The sequence below is a fragment of the Ornithorhynchus anatinus genome, chromosome X1 (genome assembly GCF_004115215.2).
Source record: "Ornithorhynchus anatinus isolate Pmale09 chromosome X1, mOrnAna1.pri.v4, whole genome shotgun sequence".
NCBI classification, from domain to species: domain Eukaryota; kingdom Metazoa; phylum Chordata; class Mammalia; order Monotremata; family Ornithorhynchidae; genus Ornithorhynchus; species Ornithorhynchus anatinus.
The window spans coordinates 80,172,406-80,185,639 of NC_041749.1; the positions used below are offsets into that span (position 1 = coordinate 80,172,406).

Below are 13,234 nucleotides of genomic sequence, written 5' to 3' on the forward strand. Positions count from 1 at the left end.
GAATAGCCCAGCTAAGACTAAGCACACAGCATAGATGTGGACAGAGCTTTGAGCTCCCTCCAACCCAAGTTGAGTGCAGCTCACCGGCAACCCAGGGATGCCCCCCAACACACACTATCCCTAAACTCTTAATACCCTTTGGGAGGGAAGATAGAAAAAGAGGAAGAATATTTTTCTTAGGAACTACGGTGTTACCAGGAAAGCCTCACCTGAAGCTAAAGCAGGCAAAAGGAATTCAGTGTTTTCTCTCAAATCATCTTGTCGTCTCTTTGAAACCAGACTTGTTGACTGACTGGAAAAGGCTATAAAGGAATAGCCACTGGCCTCTGATCCTACCTGCCTCTTGGCTTGACTCCCTCAGCCCCTGCCTTGGCCCAGGCCCACTCTATGTGGCTCAAGGAAAATCCCTGCAAATGACCCTGTGACTCCCTGGAGTGTGCTGGGTCAAAAAGCATGGAGTGTGGAGAGCTGCAGGTGTGTACAATTTTTCCAATGACATTGACTAGAAGAGGCGGGCCACCCAGCCCCAAGCCACAGAAAGTCCAATCGTCACAGTGATGGAGAATGCCCCATGAGCCTCAGTCCAGAGCTGTCAGCACTGGGAACCTGTGCCCAGGAATCAAGTCTAGCACCAGTGGTTTGGGCTGTGCCCTCAAACTCTCTCACCCCTGCCAGTTTCCAGGTTCCAGTTTTAAAGAAAGCACTAGCTCTCCCCGAGCTTGGCGCTTAGGAGTCTGTATGGCAGGCAGGGGTTACGTGTCACTCCCCGTCCAGCTCCCGTCCTCTGACCAAACAACTTTACTAGGGCAGTACCAGTGAGTGGGCATCCCAGTGCCACAGTGAGACTGCACAAGCTCTCCCTGGCAGGCAGGATAATCTAGCAGCCATTTGGAGAATTGGAGTAAACCCTCCCCATGAGCACACGCTAAGCACCGGGAAGAGGAAGGGTGGAGTGGAGTGGCCAGACCCAGGGTCACCTTAATTTGCTCGTGGACAGGGAATGGGTCTGTTTATTGTTGTATTGTACTCTCCCAAGCACTTAGTACAGCGCTCTGCACACAGTAAGTGCTCAAGAAATACCACTGAAAGAATGAATTTGTGAAATGGACTTCTAACATAGTGCTGGGCTTCCAAGGTGATTAGTCCCAGGAGTCCCACCTTCCAGGAGACATCTCCCTAAAACAATGCTGTACTCAGATGGCTCTCCCTTCCCCTTCCCCCCACAGGATGAGGCCAGAGCCCCTGCCTCAGGCTGAGGCAAGCGTCTGGGTTGTTTTCACGAGGTTGGGGGTCTGGGCATCCCTAGTGGGAGGTTCAGAGGTGAAAGTGGCCCAGGAAAGGCCTGTGCTCCAATTTTAGAATGTAGAGTGGAGAGAAGGGCTGTTAAAGTGCATTTGAGATCCTCTTGAGCCAGTCTGTGGCCAACCTGATGGAACTGAGAAGCCCCCAATAAATTGGTGGGATTTATTGAGCACTTAGTGTTTGGGAGAATACAATAGTGTTGGCAGACATGATTCCTGATCTCAAGGAGCTTACATTTCAGATAGGGAAAATGGCTGGGTACAAGGATATGTACATAAGTGCTGTAGGGCTGAGAGTGTGTTGAATATCAAGTACTTAGGGGTACAGATCCAAATGCATAGACAACATAGAGGGGAGGGTTTAGCCCGGGAAGGCCTCTTGGAGATGTGATTTTAGGAGGGCTTTTAAGACGGGAAGAATGGTGGTCTGTGGGATATGAAGGGGGAGGGCGTTCCAGGCAGAAGGGAGGGCATAAGCAAGAGTGATGGTGAGAAAAATGAGATGGGCTGAGGGAGTAGGTTATTAGAGGAGTGGAGTGTGTGGGCTGGATTGTAGTGGGAGATGAGCCAGTCAATTCAATTCAATCATATTTACTGAGCACTTACTGTGTGCAAAGTACTAAGCGCTTGGGAGAGTACAATACAACAACAATACAATACAACAACAATGCAACAACATTCGCTGCCCACAACCAGCTCACAGTCTAGAGATGAACTCACAGTCTAGAGAATGGGGAGTGAGAGTTGATTGAGTGCTTTAAAACTGACAGTAAGGAGTCGCTGATGTAGAGCTGGAGGTTCTTGAGAAGTGTGGAGACGTGAACTGAATCCTAAGCTCCAGAGCCTGTCCCTCACTTCCTAGCCCCAAACTAGCAGGTTGTCACAGTGGCCCTCACTATCTCTTCCTTGGCCTGGGTGGCACTGTTGCATAGGAGGGCGAGGAGCCTGGCACAGCAAACCCAAACCCTCAGGGCGGGTTGGAGGGGGGCATCTGCATGCAAGGGGAGCTGGGCTGGGGCCTTCTCTGAGCACAAAGGTAGAGGGGGAAGGCTAACAGCAGCTAGCGGAGTCACTGGGGCTCAGGGACTGGCGGGTTCCCTAGAGCTCCTCACCCAGCGGAGCCTACCCACAGCCAGGTGGATTGTGGAGGGAGCAGGGCTACCTGAAAGGACTGCTGGATATACTAGTCGAGTCCAACTTTTCCCGGCCCCGATTCCCCCTCTCCCCTCCATTTCCCACCTTTGACTCCCCTTCAGCCCAGCCCCACAGCCTCAACCCAGGTTGGGAGTGGATTTGCAGCCTGATCTTCTGCGGAATTCGATCCACAGAGGGGAGCTGGAGGCTGACGGGAGAGTGGGGGAGAGGGTTGTAAGGAAAAATGCCCCCTCCCTACTTTTTTATGGTATTTGTAAAGTGCTTACTATGTGTCAAATACTGTTCTAAGCACTGGGATAAGTACAAGTTAGTTAGCTTGTCCCACGTAGGGCTCACAGTACAAGTAAGAGGGAGAACGGGAGAACTGAGGCACACAGAAGTTAAGTGACTTGCCCAAGGTCACACGGCAAGCAATTGGCAGAGTCTTAGAACCCAGGACCTCTGGCTCCCTGGCCCATGCTCTTTCCACTAGACCATGCTGCTTCTCTCTTCTCTATTTGGAAAACACTTAGAAATGTGCCTATTCCTTCTCCTATATGCGACCCAAGACTCGACAGCTTTCCCAGACAGCCCTCCCATCCAAGATCTCAGATCTAAAGCCCAAACCAGCCATCTGCATGGTCCAAGGCAGCGCCCAGGCCCGTGAGACGCCCCCTCTGCGGTTCCCTGACACCACACCCACAACAGTGGCCAGCTGGAGTCACGGGGCTCCGAGAGCAGGCAAGGAGTGGCCGAAGCCAGCTGGCACTGGGAGCTGGGTTCGAATCAGAAGGGGTAGAGAGAGATGCCTGCCAGAGAAACAGAGAATTACAAGGAACAGGAACGGGAGCACTTTCCCCTCCTTTCAGAGAAAACTAAAGCAGGCCTCGTCCCCTCCTACCGACTCCTTTGGGTTCCCTCCTCTTCCCCACTCAGTACGTGTCGGCACGGTGGATTGAGAAGTGCTTCGATTTGGAAGCTGGAGGGCCCAGGTCTGAGTCTCAGCTCTGCCTCTGGCCCACTGTGTAATCTTGGGCAACTCACTTAACCTCCGATTCCTCGTCTGTAAAATGGGGGAAATAATGTGAGAGTGCTGTATAAAATCGAGCTACTATTTACCTCCCTCAGTCCTCGCCTCCGACACTCTCCATACTGGACCACCCCTTCTTTTCTCTACTCGTGTCCTCCTGTCCTTCCACACCCCAAGAGCCAGGCTGAGCCTCGTGACCAACCCATCCATCCATCCACCCATGGCAAGGGAAGGGGGACCTGGGCATGACCCTCTATTAGCATTTGACCCAATACCCGCCAGTCTACTGGCTCCTTACTCTTCAGTCTTCACTCTGCATCCCATAATCCCTTGCTACCAAGATGCAGGCACTACAAGGACAGGGGCCAAACCATAGTACCCCAGGCTGGGGGCTACCCCCACCGTCACTAACGTCATGACCATCATCCCTACCTAGGGTAAGGATCTCAGCACCATCGCCAGGGGAAATGGGAACAAGCCTCTTTCAGCCAGGCTGTGGTAGGCCTGGGCTCTTTGCCACGTTAGCCCTAGCAGGCCCAAGCTCTAGTCCCTCACCAACAATGCCCCAGAGTCACAGCAGGGGCCTTCTTCTAGGACACAGGCCTTTCGTGTCCCAGGTAATAATTGCTCAGTGCTTGCTATGTGCCAAGGACTGGGGTAGATGCAATACAATCGGATCAGGTATGGGGCTCTCAGTTTAATAAGAAGGGAGAACGGGTATTGAATCCCCGATTTACAGAGGAAACGGAGACATGGAGAAGTGCAAAGACTTACCCAAGATCACACAGCAGGCAGGGGATGGAGCAGGGAGAGGAAATCTGGTATCTTGACTCCCAGGCCCATGTTCTTTCCACCGGGCAAGGCTGCTTCTGTCTATAAAGGTCCATCTCTGTCTCTGTGTACTACCTTTCTTCTTTCCAATTCTCTCCTGTCTGGCTCTCGTTCTCCCTCTTCTATCTTACCCATCACCCCGCAAAAACCCGGCCCCAAGTTCACCTCCACATTCAAATGAAAAGTTGGCATTTATGGGAAAGGATGTTGATTTGGATTGTGGCTCTGAAAAGCTGCTGTGTTGAAGAAAGACTATGGCAGTCAATAAGCGCTCTATACCTCTGGTTGACTGATAACCAGGGAATGCTAGACTGTAGGAAATGCTAGGTGGATGATGAGAGATGGAGTGTGTTACTGGTTGTATGAGTGGAAAGTGAGGAAGAGACCCTTCCCTCTCCCCCGACCATTTGGTTCTCTCACCAGCCTCTTCACTCAGTCCCCATCTTTGACCTGGTTCTCCATGGAGGTCTTATGGCTTCTTGCCTCTCCCAGGAAAATGGCAGAGGGAGTGTTTTGAACACAGTCTGTCAACCTCAAAAGGCCCAGCCATTGCCCAGACCACAACTCCCTGGCTTGCAGGAAGGGGGGAAAGTGATAGGAAAGTGGAGTAGCTCCTAAATCCTGAACATCCATGGGAGCCTGGCTTTATACACCCAGTCCAGTGTGAGTGAGGGTTATGGAATATGCTCCCTGATCCTCTCAGCCCCGTTGAGGCAAGCAAACACTCAGATCAGACCAATGTATATTGCCCGGGACAGCCAGGCACATTCTGATCATCAATTTGGGCCCCTGGGAGTATGCGTCCCTTGGCCTATTGAGGAAGGGGGTTTCCCAAGGGGGTGGGAACTGTGTATGGACAATCCCCCTGTCTTCCCCAGACCCCATGTCTCTCCTGCTCCTATTGGAATCTAGGCAGACTCTCCTCCCTCTTCCCTGTCCCAGGAGTCCTGGGACAGGACTGTAACTCCTTAGCAACCTCCAACCCCCACCAGACCCACCTCCCCTAGTCTCCTCCTTCCCCCCGCCCCTACCACCCTACCTCATCCCACCCAATGCAAGACAGAGTCATTCATAAAGCAAGACAGACAACTGAAATCTTAACTGACTTCTAGTCTACAACAGGTTTATGAGGATGCTGACCAGCTGGCTCCATGTCCACTGAGGACCAAGAGGAAATGGTCTTAAATCACAGCAAGAGAGAGGCACAGCAGGGTAGGCATAAGGAAAAGCTTTCTACCAAGTGTATTCAACACCAGAAAGAGCTAAAGGGAAATGAAACCCTGGAGGGAGGCTGTGGTGCCTGAAAATGACACCCACCTGCCTGGATGTTGGATGAATTCACCTGGTGGGAGGCAGGGGGATTGGATCAGATGACTTCTTGGGTACCTTCCAGCCAGAGCCATCCCTAGGCAGGTGTGGGGCTCAGACAAGTCGCCCAGAATGGGCCATCAGTCTGGTGGGGGAGGCAAAGGGCAAGACGCAGGAGAGGGCGGGGTGAGATAGGGAGGGGCTGGGGGCGGGGGGAGGGGCAGAGCGGGGGGACTGTTACTTACCTTGCCGAGAAGCACACATCCTCCTGAACAGTGAGGCAAAAGTCTCTGCCCTCTTGAGACAACAGCATCTTCACCCCTGTTCTTTCCCCAGTGAGATGGACCACAACACCACCCATCATCCTCTGGGCTGACTCAGCCCAAAACTTGGCCTTTGGCAGACCTGTTTGGAACACTTTCATTCCAGATCTCACTCTTATTCCTTTCCCACCTTTTAAAAGTGTCCTCTCCCCCAACCCCTACTCCCAGGACATCACTCCCCATTCTGGGTATCTGGTTTAAGGTAGTCACCCCCACCCCGGACACATACAGACACACCTGCAGGATATTCTAGACTGTGAGCTTCATGTGGGTAGAGAACATGTCTACTAACTCTGTTATATTGCACTCTCCCAGGCACTTAGTTCAGTGCTCTGCACACAGCAAGCGCTCAATAAATCCCACTGATTGACTGGCTGATTGATCTCCTCCTCCTCCTCCCCTGGCTCCTCCCACAGTTCCAGCCTTTCCCTTCCCCATCCTCCCGCCTGGCCAGAGAAGGAGACTCCAGCAGGGTCGAAGCATCCAATTCCCCCTCTCAGACCAAGAGACAGCTACCAGGGCTGGGAGAAATGAAGGAACAGGCCTCGTGTTTTCTCAAATTTCGCTACGGGAGCCACGATCCTCAGGCTTCTCGGTCTCTTCCAAGAGTTCCAGCCCAAATGCTCAGTGTTGTCTTTGCGCTGTGCCAGCCCTCCCGAAGATCATTCTCCAGTCCCCAGGCCCCAATCACCATCATTGGAGGGGCCAGGGGAGCAGAGTCAGAGAATCCCAGTAAGTCCCCTGCCACCCACCTGGGATCAGATTGACCAAAGGAACTCCAGAGACTCTCCCCCTCAGGGGAACCCACGGCCCGGACACCCCTCCACCCTCCCCAGCCCATAAGATTGCTGAAACCATGCAGTTTGGACTCCGAGGGATAGGCTGGAAAGCCCCTTCCTAGGGGAAGCAAAGAAAGCCAAAAGAGCCTGAGGGGACTTGGGGGAAGAGCTGGGGCAGGGAGAAGAGAAGGGATGCAGGGAAGGTCTTGATGATCATCTCTGCCAGCTCAGGAATGCCTCATCCCCAGGGCCAGCGGTTGGCTCTAGAGCTTTGCTCAACTTTTGGGGGGCATGCTCTGTCCAGACCCAACAGGCAAAGCAAAATTTTGGATTCAACTGGGCCCCAAGGTCCCCCAGATGGCAGTGGGGCGCCACTGAGGGTGCTAGAGGAAGCATCCTGCCGGCCCTCCGAGGGCTGGAACTCACCCAGCATTCCCCACAAGATAAACAAACATTTCTAGCTGTTGCCTGGTGTTCCGGCTTTGTTTTCCCACAGCAGGAGATAAAAGTTTGAACAGGAAGGCAGGAACACCTAAATGCATATTGAGCCCCCTTCCTTCCTTCCTTCCCTTCCCCTTCTGGCCTACTGAGCTATGGGGCAGAAGCTGCGGCAGCTACACACACACACACCTCCTCCTCTCCCCACCACACACACTCACACATTCCCCTCCCCAGCACACACACACACACTTCTCTGCGTCTCCCCCCCACCCCCCGCCTTGCCCCGCCTATATTCAGCCTCTCCCCTCTGAGGCAGGATCAGCCTCCCCACACTCGGCCGCAGGGAGCTCTGCTCTGGAGTCAGAGCACCCTGTCCTCCCCCCCAACCCAGCTCCCAGCCGCTAAGCAGCCCCTTTCCCGCTGACCCAACGGAAGGGCCCCCGGATGTGACCCCGCCGCGCGCAGTCCAGCGGGGGCCCATGCAGCAGCTGCCACATGAGCCAGATCTCGGCTCCCGTCAGGCTGTGCACGACCATGAGGTCCCGGTAGAAGCAGGGGTCGAAGGGCTGGAGGTGCGGGGCGGCCGAGGGCCGCGGGATGCCGAAGGTCCGGAAGCCGCTGTGGGACTCGGGCCGCAGGCCGATGCGCTGCAGGCACATGCCCAGGAAGACGTCGTCGATGGGGAAGAGCTCCACCTCGCGACAGGCCCGGCTCAGCTGGTGCACGGCGGCTCCGGAGAGCAGGAAGCCTCCACCGCCCGCGTAGGCCGGGTACACCCCCAGCCCGTACACTTTCTTGGGGATATAGTACTTGCTGTGCCGGGCCCGGATGGGCTGCGCGTTCAGGATCACGTCCCCAACCAGCAGGGCCCGGGATGGGTCCCGGGGCTCCAGGAAGGTCAGCAGGTTCTCCACGTGGACGAAGACATCAATGTCACCTTGGAAAACAAAGCGGGCGGCGGGGCAGTAGGTGTCGGCCCAGGCCAGGAAGTGCAGCTCTTTGAGGGTCAAGTTGAAGAAGGTGTCCTGGAAGGCCCAGAGGAGGATGTCCCCATAGGCCCCGCTCTCCTGCTGCAGGAGGCTCTCCCAGGAGCTTGGCGCCACCCCAGGCCGGGGCACCCCCAGCAGAAAGACGCGGCGCACCCATGCCCCGCGCACCAGCCCCTCCCGGCCCCACGTCTGGCGCACCACCTCCCGCCGCCCAAAGTCCTCCATCACCGACTTGACGGCAATGAGCAGGTCGGGTCCCCCGGCGGGCAAGCCCTGGCACTTTTGCGGCTGGTTGATGAGCAGATCGAAGTCACGTCGGTCCTTGTCACGCAGGTACTGATCGAAGTCAAATGGGTCCGGGGGCGTGGGGGGCCCCGGCGTGTCGGCCTCATAGTGAGGCAGGGACCCCCCAGCCCCAACCCGCCCCTCCGCCTCCGGGCTGCCCCGGGAGAAGACCCTCGGCGGTGCAGACGTTTTCGGGAGGGCTTTGGGCAGGCTGGGGCCCAGGGCCCCCAGTTCCAGCTGGAAGTAGAGGAGGCCACAGAGTGTGGCCCCCAGGAGCAGGGTGCAGAACACGTCCCCCCGGAGCCGCAGCCACCGCCACCGCCTCATGGTTCCTGGACGTCCGGAGCCCAGATCAGGAGCTGCCCACGGCCCTCGGCCAGCTAGCCCCAGCCATCTGTAAGCAAGGAGAGTTCTCAGCCGTCACGGCCGGCTCTGGGGCCCCCTCTGAGGGGAGGGGGGCAGATTGCCAGACCTCCCCCACCCGGCTCATGCTCTTGGGGGCCCAGAGCGGGTAGAGCCTCAAGCCGGGACGAGTCCTGAGGGGACGGTCTCGGCTCTGTTCACCCAGCAGAGCAGAGTCCCGGGGAGAAGTGAGCTAAACCAAGCCTGGAGGAGCCGGGCCAGAGCACGAGACATGTGCCAGCCACCCACGCTAGCTCTAGCTCTTCTGGCCCAGAATCCGTCCCTTCTGCCCCCACCCCATGTCTCTGTTACTGAGGCTTTTTAACCACCCCCCCACCCCCACCCCCCAGCAGAACCCCCACCCCGTGGCTGGGCAGAGGGAGGAGCCCAGCCAGGTCAGACGGCTTGAGGCTGACTTTCACTGGCGGACTCTTCTTTACCTCAAGCAGCCCCACAGGCGAGGAAGGAGAAGGTCCCCCGCCGGTTCTCTCACCTCGGACCCAACAGGTCTAAGGTGCCAAACTCAGGGGAAAGTGAGTGAAGACAGAAAGCCAGAGGGGCAGGGAGAAAGGCAGGGTTAGGGAAAGAAGAGGGGCAGGAACAGTGAACAGTGGGCAGGGAATGGAGTGAGAACTCTCTCAATGCGCCCCTTTGTAAAGTTGCTAATGGCTCCTGTTGCTCATAAACCTGTGCCCCAGGCCCAAATTTCAAGTGGCCAGATGTTAAGAGCATGCCCCTCCCCCTCGTTCTCTCTTCTCTGCCTCACACCCCTACACCCCCGTTCTGGCACCACTCTACAAGGCTCTAGGCCTGTGGTGCAGCAGGACAACAGCCCTTACCTGGGGGGCTGACACCATAGTGGGGCAAACACAGTCTGGCTAAGGTGGGAAGCCGGGTTTGTAAGCATAGATAGCTGGCTTAGGTAGGTCAGACCGGGCTAAAGCTCAGGGCAGCTATTGACGACCCTCCCAAATACCGGACACAGCAGCCCAGGCGCTATCCCATGCCTTGTGCCAGGCACGACATTTTGTGGAAGTATGCAGATCTTGCTTGGTCCTAGATTTTCTCCAGGAGGGGCCCAAAGCTCCCAACTTGCTCCCGAGCCCTTGTGTTGTCCCAGGTCAGGGTGAGGTTCTGGCATGGCTTCTGAGCCACGGAGAAAATTTGGGGGTGGGGGTGGGGGGGTCGCCAAAAAGAAACTCAGAATTTAACAGCACTCCTAAAGGTCGCTGACTGAAAGGACGAGGGATGGGGTAGGGGGTGGAGGGGGAGAATCCTGCATCGGCTGGGAATTTTGTAAATTTGTGGGAGGAGTTAGAGGGGGATTTGCTGCCAATAAAAGGGAGGAATCATTGCTGTATAAGGGTTCAGTCTCCTGGATCATGCCATGGAATGGGGGGAGATTGAGAGACAATAGAGTGCTTCAAGAAAGGCAGAGCCGTGGTGTGCGAGGAAGGGGTGGTCACAGGGTTGCTTGGATCAGATTGGGGATTCCCCACCTCATCACCCCATTTTCTCTCTCCAGAGAAGCGTTCAAGGCCAAGTTCTCCCCACATTTCAGAGGAGCCCTGGCCGCAGGGCCACTGCCCAAGCTGCAGCTGAATGCATTTCAAACCCCGAGAGGAAAGGTTCAAACTTAGGTTGCCTCTCCCTTCTGCAACCAGGCAGTCGGAGAAGGGCCTTTGGGGAGCTGGGCCTCGGCCCCTCCCTTACCTCCCTTCCCCTCCCCTAACCCCAAGCCCAGCTGAGTGTTCATTTTCCTGGCCTGGGTTTCTCTTCTGTTTTCATTTCTTGTTCTATGCAGATGTGAATGGGGGTGGAGGGAGGCACAGAGGAGGGTCAGAGAGGAGGAGGAGAGAGGAGGAGGAGGAGGAAGAGAGAGGAAGTCTAGGAGATAGAAGAGAGGAGGGAGAGCCTGGGTCTGAGAGAAGCAGGGGGAGCAAAAGGAAGGAGAGAGGGAGAGAGGCTTGGGCTGAACCCCTAGGGTCTTTCCTCCACCCTTCCCCTAGCTAAAGTCTTTATGGACTCAGGGCTCCAATACTCACTTTGGCTGGCAGGGGAGGAATCGGGGTCCCCTTGGGAACGGGGCATCCGCAGCTGGCCGAGCAGACACATCTGGCTCCCCTCAGTTTCAGTTTTCCTGGGCCTCCCAACGGAGCAGCCCGAGCCCACCAGGGTTTCCCAGAACGTACATGGGGGGACGGGAGGCTGGAGAGTGAGGGGCCGCCCCAGGTGGCGGCTCAGATCCCAGGATGTGTGCGAGTGTGTGTGGGTCTCTGTGTGTGCAGTGTTGGCAGGGGGATGGTCCATGGGAGAGGCGGCAGCTCCAGAGGCCTCCCAGTGCCTGTCACGTGGTGTCAGCAGATGTTCCAGCAGCCAGTTTGGGAAGCAGACAGCGCCCAGCTGGATGGCTGGGGCCTCTCGCACCTCCCCCTTCCTTCCCCTCACCCACACCCCCCTCCCCTCCTCCCCCCGCCATCAGCCACCCTCATCGGAGGTCAGGGAGCCACACTACGAGGAGGGGGTGCTGCCCTGGGCCTTCTGGGCCTGTGGAGGCTGAACAGAAGAGGAGAGCAGGGGGCCCAAAGTTGCGATTCAAAGCAACCTCCCCCCAACCCTGCTCCCTTCACTGCCTTGCAGCCCTCAGGAGGTGCCTACATTGGTAACCAGATAATAATAATAATAATAATGATAATACTATTTGTTAAGCATGTGCCAGGCACTATTCTAAATGCTGGGCTGATACAAGTAAATCGGGTTGGACACAGTCTCTGTACCACACAGGACTCACTGACTTCATCCTCAATTTACAGATGAGGTAACAGACACAGAGAAGCTAAGTGGCTTGCCTAAGGCCACACAGCAGAAAAGTGGCAGAACCGGGAATAGAACCCATGACCTTCTGACTCCCAGACCCGTGCTCTAATAATAATAATGTTGGTATTCGTTAAGCACTTACTATGTGCAAAGCACTGTTCTAAGCGCTGGGGTAGATACAGGGTAATCAGGTTGTCCTATGTGAGGCTCACAGTCTTAATCCCCATTTTACAGATGAGGTATCTGAGGCAGAGAGAAGTTAAGTGACTTGCCCACAGTCACCTAGCTGACAAGTGGCAGAGCCGGGATTCAAACCCATGACCTCTGACTTCCAAGCCCGGGTTGTTTCCACTGAGCCACGCTACACCATACTGCACCCTATCCACAGGAGGCTCATGGTCTAAGGTGGGGGGGGGGGGGGAGAATAGGTATTGAAGCTCCATTTTACAGATGAGGAAACTGAGGCACACAGAAGTGAACTGACTTGCCCAGTTGACATAGCGAGCCAGTGGCGGAAACAGGATTAGCACCCAAGTAGGTCCTCTGACTCCCAAGCCCATATACTTTTCCCTAAGCCCCACTGCTTCTCTCAGGTCTATCCTGGATCCTACCCAGGAAAGACCATGAAAACCCAGCCCAATCATGGAGAGGGCAGAGACCCCTCTTTCCCACCCCCAGATTCTCCCACATCCCCGGATCCTAACCGTATGGGAGGGAGTGAGAGAGGGGGTAGAGCACTTGCCAGGAAGGGAAAGGGTGGGGGAATGGCTAGGGAGGTGGCTGGGAAGCAAATGGCCCAGAAGCAAGGGAAGTGAGGTACAAACCCCCCCAACCCCCAACCCCCTCTCACCCACCTGCAGTGAGTGTGATGGCCTGGATCCCTTCAGGGGGAGGTGGGGGGGGGCGGGGGAGGGGAGTTCCTCTGCATGGGAGATCAACCACTCACCTGATGACATCAGTGGGAGCCCAGCCCTTTCCAGATGGGGATTGAGGCAAGGAGGAGGGGGCTAAAAATGGGAAGAAACCCCAGAGCCACAAGGAGAAGGGTAGTCACTTTCAGAATGTAGAGGTCCAGATGGGCATCCAATGGGCATCTGAAGGGATGGGGCGTGGGGAACTGGTTACCCGCCAGGAAGGCGTAGGGCCAGCAGGGTGACCTATCGGGGAAAAGGCCCATTGATGGCTTGTGTGCAAAAAAGCTGCTAAGCAATTCAGGGGGACAGGTACCCCTGAGTTAAAGTGAGGAAAAAGCTCTAGATCAGGGGTAGGTAGCTGTTCCTGGATCTAGTTTTAAGGGATTCTGTTGCCAGTGCAACTCTGAACCAAGTCTATATGTGTATCACCCCAAGAGTGAGCTTGAGTGATCTGAGTGGAACCTGTCATACTGCTCTGCACCCAGTAAACCTTCAATAAATATGACTGACTGATACTGAAGAGACTCACTGTCATAAGGAGGAAGCTGGCATTCCCCCAAATCTCAGCAGGACTGTGCCTTCTGGGGATTCCAATTCTAAGTCAAGGGGATGGCGGCAGCACACAACCGGGGCCATTTCAGGGTGCGCTAATAAGCATGGACCCCCCCCGCTTCCCCCAA

The 13,234-nt window shown here is 55.8% G+C and overlaps 1 protein-coding gene across 1 annotated transcript; it reads right to left on the reverse strand.

Moving 5' to 3' along the window:
• Positions 1-7,453: 7,453 nt before the first annotated feature.
• On the reverse strand, positions 7,454-11,242 carry B3GNT9 (UDP-GlcNAc:betaGal beta-1,3-N-acetylglucosaminyltransferase 9). Its single transcript, XM_001506818.6, has 2 exons — positions 10,869-11,242; positions 7,454-8,815 (listed from the first exon to the last, which is right to left on the reverse strand). The coding sequence occupies exon 2, from the start codon at positions 8,746-8,748 to the stop codon at positions 7,549-7,551; it is 1,200 nt and encodes a 399-aa protein (XP_001506868.2). The 5' UTR covers positions 8,749-8,815; positions 10,869-11,242; the 3' UTR covers positions 7,454-7,548.
• Positions 11,243-13,234: the final 1,992 nt, after the last annotated feature.